The sequence below is a fragment of the Elephantulus edwardii genome, unplaced genomic scaffold, assembly GCF_000299155.1.
Source record: "Elephantulus edwardii isolate Elephantulus edwardi_28Jun2011 unplaced genomic scaffold, EleEdw1.0 scaffold00093, whole genome shotgun sequence".
In the NCBI taxonomy this organism is placed as follows: Eukaryota; Metazoa; Chordata; class Mammalia; order Macroscelidea; family Macroscelididae; genus Elephantulus; species Elephantulus edwardii.
In genome coordinates, this window is record NW_006399843.1 from 12,530,635 (window position 1) to 12,538,505 (window position 7,871).

The 7,871-nt window shown below is 55.7% G+C and overlaps 1 protein-coding gene across 1 annotated transcript; it reads right to left on the bottom strand.

Annotated features, from left to right (window-relative positions):
- Positions 1 to 709: 709 nt before the first annotated feature.
- Positions 710 to 7,252, bottom strand: TREH (trehalase (brush-border membrane glycoprotein)). The gene is made up of 15 exons (XM_006890837.1): positions 7,164 to 7,252; positions 5,867 to 5,967; positions 5,610 to 5,754; positions 5,445 to 5,532; positions 4,236 to 4,336; positions 4,071 to 4,163; positions 3,846 to 3,962; positions 3,606 to 3,728; positions 3,333 to 3,382; positions 3,011 to 3,205; positions 2,086 to 2,303; positions 1,746 to 1,857; positions 1,344 to 1,456; positions 1,075 to 1,128; positions 710 to 859 (listed from the first exon to the last, which is right to left on the bottom strand). Exons 1-15 carry the CDS (start codon positions 7,250 to 7,252, stop codon positions 710 to 712), a joined length of 1,749 nt encoding a protein of 582 aa, XP_006890899.1.
- Between the last annotated feature and the right edge of the window lie 619 nt (positions 7,253 to 7,871).

Genomic DNA, 7,871 nt, shown 5'->3' on the forward strand with positions numbered 1-7,871 from the left:
CCCTGCCTGTGTGTGTCCAGGCCCTGGCACACAGCCTGCTGGCCCCAGGCCACTCTCTCCCTTCCACTCGTGCCTTGCTTAGAGCCAGAGGTATGAAGCCGGGAGAGCGAGCACCCAGAGGGCAGATGATGGTATGGGAGAGCAAGCCGGAAGGCCCTTCTTGTTCTGCACAGGGTTGAGTTTCTGACAGGGAAAGAGGGCTGCTCAGCAGCTTCCTGAGGGGAAGTGTGAGCAGGAGAGGAAGCAAAGATGAAGGGCCTGGGCTCCGGCCTGCCCCTCCCACCAGCCAGGGAATGGTGAGGAAGTGGGAGCGCAAGTGAGCAAGCAGCCCTTCAGCCTTAACACTAATTCCAACCCCTGCTCTCCCCTCAGCACCGGGCCCAGAGTTGCCTGGGCCGAGTGGGGTGTTTTTCAGTATTTGTAAACATTTCAGCAGAATAATAAAGCATTTGAAGTATGTAAGTTTGATGAGCTTGGGCTGTGTGTGGTGTGAGGCTGGGATGTGATAAGAGGCTAAATGTTCCCCTGAGAGCAGTAATCTCACCTTAGTGAAATTCAGCTCACATCACTGCCCTTACTCAGCGGTCAATAGAGCGTGGCTTCTCTCCAGGGGAAGGGCAGAGAGTCTTCAAAAAAGAGTCAGGAGAGGGTAGAGGTTCATGGCGAGGTTTAATGAGGAATGAAGGCCGATGGGACAGTGCCCTCTATGTCATGGCAAGAGGTTGGGCAGGGTGCTGAGCAGGAGGGTGACTGCCAGGTAGTGGGGTTTCTGGAGAGCTGGCTGGGCCCCCGAGGTTAGCCGGTCACTATAGCGGTCCAGGAGAATGAGAGCCATCCCGTTAGTCCAGCCAAACCCCTCCTGGAGAGAGGTGTATCCAGTTGGGTCGAGATCTCAGGTCACAGCCCCCATGTCCCCTTGAGGTTGGGATCTAACCAGAGATCCTGGCCCTCATTGCTCAGGCCGGACATGGCTCCTCCCCATGGACCTACCCACAGGTGAGGAGACCGAGGCAGAGGCTGGGGAAGTTGTGGCCCCAGAGTTCCCAGTGAGAACTGGGCTCCTGGCCCACTCACCTGAACTTCGTACTCCCCTCCCCCTCCTGGTTGTCCACCGGTGCTGATGTCATACTGGAGGCAAGAAGGCGAGTTGCAGATCAGGCTGTACCCTGTCACCGCCAGCCCAGCCCAACAGGGAAAACCAAGTGGGAGCCCCTGCACTCAAGCCCACTGCACCCTGCAATGTCTAAGAATGACCACTGGGTGCCACCACAGTCCCCTGACTTGATGGCAGGCCTTCCCCATCTCAGCTGTGCCCCAGGGGGCCTGGCCTCAGGGCAGCGTACCTTCTCATACATGGCCAGCTTTCTGGAGTAAACATCAAAGTTGGTTCGGATCCAGTTCTGGGCCAGCTGGAAAGCCGCTTCCTGGGTCTGAGGTGAAGGCGACTTGGCCAGACCTAGATCACCACCCTGAGTGAGTCCGTGAATCTCCAGAGCCCTACCCCAGGGGGAGCGGAGGTGGGAAAGAGGTCCAGGGCCCAAAGACCTCAAGAACCACAGCCCAGACCAGCCATTAATCCAGACCTGCTTCCACTCCACATGGGTGTGGACATGTGTTTGCTATGTGGGAGGTTGAGAGCTCAGAGGAAAGAGAGTAGAGTGAGTGGCCCCCAAATCCTCTGGCCAGGCCTCCCCAGCACCACTACACCTTGGGGACAAGGCCTTGAATGTACCCATCAGCCGCACCTCTGATGACCAGGTCCTGCAGTGGGGCCCAGGCATTGGGATAGTCCCACTGTTGGCCTGTGTTCCGAAGAGAAGTTGGGATTCCATACTTGTAGGTGAGGATCTGGTTGTCCTAAGAGGTACCAGATATGACATATCAGTGAGGGAGAAGCCAGGCTGCTGGGCCCTCTGGGAAGCTCCATGTTCCCTCCTGGCCCTTCTCTTCTTGGCTCAAAGCTGCCCCCTGGTGGTTTTAATGGGACTCGCAGGCTCAGAAATGGCAGCGCAGGAAGGCATGTCTGTGTTAATGGTTGTCCCACTTCATACATCTCAGACCCTGCCCTTGCTGCCTCTTTCTTACCTCCAGGTATTTCAGGGCCTTGTCGGCATCTGCAGGGTCAGAGTAGCAACCAGCCCAGAGAGGAGTGAGGTTGGATGGGTAAAACTCTGGGTTCTTCTTCCCACTGTCAATGTCGTAGTCGAACCAGGCACCTTTCTCTTCATCCCACAGAATGGCCTTCAGGGCCGCCATGCGCTGTGCCCGCAAATTTCTGTACTTTGTGGCTTGAGCTTCATCCCCTGGGGCAATACCACCATCAGACTCAGGCAGCCAGGGTCCTTGCCCTTGGGCCCTGTGCCTTACAGGGTTCTACACGGGCCTCTTGTGGTTGTGTCCTTGAGGGAAGAGAAGGCATAACCAGGGAACACACCTGTCTGGAGCCAGTAGTCTAGCCATTGCCATCAAGCTGATTCTAACTCACAGTGATCCCATAGGACAGACTGAAACTGCCCTTTTAGGTTAAAAACTTTAAGGTCACATCTTTCACCCATACAGCAATAGGTGGTTTTGAACTACCAACCTTCCAAAAAGTGGTCAATCATTTAACCACTGTGATACCAGGTATCAAAGGCCTTGGAATTCCCTGAGCTATTGGCCTGGTGTCTGCATATGGCCTCCTGGGGGTACTGGCAGTGTGGACCTCCCAGGTCTGAGAGGTTGAGAATAGCTGCTTTGAGGGGAGGTGGTTGAGGGAGCGTGGATTTATGGCTTGGGTGTCTGCTTATATACCCCTTACCTCTAGGTCAGGAAGGAAGGAGGAGGATTGAGAAGAAAGACACAGGCTCCATCCATGCTTTTGATTGACATGGGGTGTTAGAACTGGGTGGTACTAACAGTAAGGGTTCTACCAGGCTGAGAAGTCCAGGTTGTCACCGCAGGACCCTCTTTCCAGTTTGATTGCCAAGCCTGAGGCGGTAGCCCAGCCTCTGCCAGCCCCAGTGCTCACCCAGTATGGTGTAGAATTTGCTCATCAGCTCCTCTGCCTGGCACAGGAAGGCGTTGAGGTCAACAGGCACCCTTCTGCTGGTTCGGATGGTGCTGAGCAAATCGAGGTTTGGGCCCCCGGAGAGCCAGCGGGAAGAGAAGTCCCAGCCGGACTCAGCGCCAGCCTTCAGCTCAGCCCACAGAGCTTCCCGGTCGTCTGTGAGCACAGTGTGGGGTCCAGTCAGTCCTGGCAGCAGGGCCAGGCCTGCCCCACCTGGAACATACCCGACCCCTGGTCAGGTCAGCCCCCCACACCAGGTCATCCACACCCTGTTGCTGCTTACCTGCTAGTACGGTGCCCGCCAACTCTTCATCTTTGCTGTAGGACTCCGGCCTGGCAAGGGGGTGGGTGTGAGCAGCCTGGCGCAGGCCGGATCCCAGCCCTGTCTCTGTTGAGGCCTGGAGCCTTTTTAACTCAGCTGCCTGCCAGGCCAGGGTGGCTTGGGGGAGGGGGGTCTCTGACCATCACATTGGGCTAAACCACTCGCCCTCCTTCCCACAGATGTCCTGATGTGCAACCCACAGTGACTTGACTGAGGTGACCCGGCAGTTCTCACCTGGGTCCCCCATAAGGAACATAATAGCGATTCAGGTGATAGTTGGTTCCCCCGGAGCTAACAGTGATGTTTCTCTTCTCAGCCCAAAAGCTCAACTCCAAGTCCAGAGTCATAATGTTCTCCCTGCGGTGGAGCCCAGCACCGTTTCAGCTCAGGCCCACCCTCCCCCCTGCCTTGGGAGCACCCAGGAAGGGTCCTTGGTCCTGGACAGTGGGGCTGGCGGGGTGGGCTGGGACCCACCGTAGGAAGGCCATGTCACTGTTGTGTGTTACGTAGCGGTCCATCATGAGGGTCAGGAGTGGGGGCTGGCTCCGCTGTAGGTAGTACACACGATTGCCATTGGGGATATGGCCATAGCTGCCAAGAAGAAAGGCTGCTGAGATGCCCTTTGCCCAGCTACCAGTGCCAAGGCCAGCCCCAAACTCTGGCACACCCCCCTCTCTACCGAGCCACACCCCCTCTTACGTTGTAACCAGGTTCAGGAAGTTCTGCAGCATGCCCTTCACCGTCTCCGGCATTTCTGAGAGAAGCAGGCCCTCCATTACCCAGTAGGAGTCCCTAGGGGAAGGGACAGCTGAGGCCTCGCTGGACACCCATCTGCTCAGGACACCCCCAGGCCCCAGGACTTACCAATAGTAGAATTCAAGAAAGCGCCCTCCAGGCACGATGAAGGGGTGTTCAGCATAGATCAGCGAGAACTGGTCAGGATGATTTAGAACCTCTGGCTTCATCTGGAGTCAGGGAGAGGGCATGAGGGAACACAGAGTCCCTAGAGGGCTGCTTGAGGAGAAGGTCAGGCTCGGAGCAGAGCTGAAGGGCCTGGGCTGGTGTATTCTGGTAGGGCTGACCGTCAATGCTTTGGTCATAGTCTAGGGCTGCTGGGAGCCCCAACTCCCTCACCTCCCACCTGCCACCTTCTGCAGTGAAGGCTAATGAGGGGCGGCCAGCTGCCCAGTGGGGCAGGTGGTCAGCAGGCAGCAGCCACTGTGGTCCAGGTGAGCTGAGGAAGGTCATTCCCTTCGGGCTCCTTTTGTTCCCACTTCTCTACTGTTACCACCAACCAAGCACAGCAGATCAGCTCCACCCTCATTCTCTGGTCCAGCTGTGGACAAAACCCCTGTTTTGGGCCAACTGTGAAGCAACAGCAAGGATGGGACCCTCTGAAGAGCTGCTGTGTCCCTTTCAGGTTTATTTTATGCTCATTCCTGTATCTTTTCCTGTATGTTGAGTGAGGAGGTTACTCCTGGAGGACAAGTCTGCTGGTCTTATTTTGGGAGGGACAGAGCACCTGGACTTCTAGGCTGTGTCTGAAGGCTGGGAGCCCCTGCAAACCATGGGGCCCTTGCCGACTGTGAGACCCTGGCATCTGCCTGCTGTGGAGCCTTGTGCAAACCGCTACCCTCTCTGAGCTTTTGAGCAGAAATAAAGGTACATTTCAGGATGTGCCAAGCGCAGAGGTCAGCCACAATCATAACACTCATTACTCATAAGACAAAGTCCTCGCCCTGAGGAGCTCACGGAAGATGGTTCTGGGTAGTTTCCAGGTGGTTTAGAGGCAGCAAGAGCAGCCTGGAGGAGGGAGAGGAAAGGTTTGCCTGGGCTGCCAGGGCGTGGAGAGGCTTCTGGGCACAGATGAGCAGTGAGGACGTGTTAGGTGAGCACTTTGCCTCATCAGTTTCTCTTTCTGGAGAGATTCTGTGCAGGCATGTTGGGCAGGGAGGCTGAGGGAAGAGGTGAGGTGCCCTCCAGAAAGGAGGTTAAAGTGTGTTCCTGGGTCAGCACCGCAGACACAGCCCTGTCCAGGCCCCTCCTCCGTCCCCAGGCTCAGGTCTCCACTACCTTCTTTCCCAACTTCCTCCAGAGCTGGTGCAGCTCTCTTGCCCAGGCCCGCAGCTTGGCATCCGAGATCTTCTGCAAGAACCGGGGGCTGGGAAAGGCCCCCGCAGGTGTCAGAAAGGCAGTCAGGCCCCAGGCTCTCCCTCCCACTGCAGTCCAGGGCCTCACCTGTCCTTCCAGTCCTCAGGGGTCCAAGGTTCTAGCTCCTGCCCCACTGCCTGGAAGTGACTGTTGACAAACTCCTGCAGCTGTTGTCGGGAGATGTTGTTGTTGTTCGCCTTGGCCAGCTCACTGAAGTCAAGCAGGACCTTATCTGGGGATAGAGGGTGTCAGGGGGCCCTTTGAACCCCTCTCTGAATCCAAGGTACTCTCCTGCCTGGTCTTGCCCCCTGATGTTCAGGAGATGGTGGGCCCTGCTTCCTCACCTGGAGCCATGGACAGTGGCATGTCCACAAACTGCTTGTCATCTGGGAAGAGCTTGGCCATCTGAACTTCATGCAGGAGATCTCCATGGCAGTAAATCTGGCTGAAGAGACATTCAGGGACGAGGAATATCATCCCACCAGCACCACCACCCCATTAGGAGAGAAGAGGGTCAGAATCTGGGTCGACTGGTCAAGGTGTGCTCCCTGGGGACTGGAGAGGGACGTGTGTGGTCAGGAGAGGGTGATCAAGGGCACCTGAACCAGAGGATCTTCTTTGCATACTTTTAGTAGTAAGCTCAAGGGTTGACAAAACACTTGATCACCCAGCTTCTTTGACCAGGCAGTCAAGATAATGCTCAGGAAAACATTTATCTGCTAGCTATATCCTTTACTTCATCTTCCACCACTAAGCATCAGCGAGTCCTGTTAGTGCCACCTTCAAAACACATCCTCTGTTGAACCACGTCTCAGCACCCAGAGCTACCTACCCATGGAGCCCACCGCTGCCCATCTTCTTAGCCTTCCTTTCACATGTCTCCATTCTCCACAGGCCTTCTTACTGGTCTTCACATGGTGGCCCCAGGGCCTTTGCATTGCATTCCTTCCCACTTCCCTCAGATCTGCACAAGAATGGTTCCTCCATAATTCTGCTCAAACATTACCTCCTTAAAGACTCTTCCTCTCCTTGCTTTAAAATACCCTCTGTTTGTGTCCATGAGCTGCCTGCCTACCAGCTTGGCTCTTGATAATGCTTATCTTCTTTTCATTTCCCGTACTTTATTTTCTTGCTTCTTATATCAGGTCTGAGAAGGCAGAAACCTTGTTTTTGTAATATAGCTCCCCAAGATGTTAGCGTGATACAGAATGGATGATGTGGACGCTGCTCTGAGTCCAGAGCCAGGACAGGGTGAGTTCCCTCTACCATTTGGAAGTGGTAACAGGAAGGAGGTCTGACTTGCCTGTGGTCACTGGAGTAAGGGCTTCACTCTGGTACTTACCCTTTTCTCATACATGGCTAGGGAAGTCAGGTGCAAATGCTGCTAAAACAATCTTTATAATACGTGCTTCCCCAGCACCTCTCCCCAACCATTCAAGGAGCAAGGAGGTAGGGAGGTGGGGCTGGCTCTGGCCAGTGGTCTCCTGGGCCTTCCATAGGCACAGCCTTGTGGGGACAGTGTCCACCACAGAGCCTGCCATGCAAAAAACCCTAATTCCCTCCCTTCCCTCTAAAGGATTGAACCCAGAGTTCCAGCCTTCGGGACCTAGCACTCCATTCCCATGCTTACCCACTCCCTACCTCTCACAGGGTGGGGGCAGCGCCTGCTGAGATCTTAGCCCCAGGCCCAGCAGGAGCAGCAGGCTCAGTGGCCAGGTCTTCTCATGCATGGTGGTGGTGACAGTGACTCAACGAGCAAGCCCAGGTCCTTGGGCAGCTGGAGAAACACTGTCTTGCCTGTCAACCACGGGCTGCCAAAGTCCAGGTTTCGAGGCGTGGCCTCCTACTTGTCTACATGTGGCCAGCTCGCTCCTCCTCTTCTCGCAGGCAAGAAGAGACCTCTCTCAAACCCCTGTCCAGCCAGAAGCACCAGTCAGTCCCACCCGCCCTGCTGGGGTGCCTCCTCAGCTGGTTCCCCCTCTGTTGGTACACCTCCTTAGAGCCTTCCTGTGGGGATATGGGGCAAGCAGAGGGGCTGAGGAGGGGGTGTCTGAGGGCGGCTGGGATAGTTAACCTGCAAGTGTGATCCAGATCCCAATTACGCGCCCAGCCAGTCACAAGCTCAGCAGCTCAAGGGTCACCCTCTTCCTAACATTTTACACATCTCGGGTGTGGTATGACCCCTGTTGCCCTCCTCTACGAGGAAATGGAGGGGGGACTTAACGTTTCTCTTCATCACCTTTTGTCTTCATGTCCTGACTCATCGGACTGAATTCTCAGTGACTTTTCTTTCCCTGGCTTCCTGGGACTGTGACCATTTGGCCTCCCTGTTCCCCAGCCCCAGTGCAC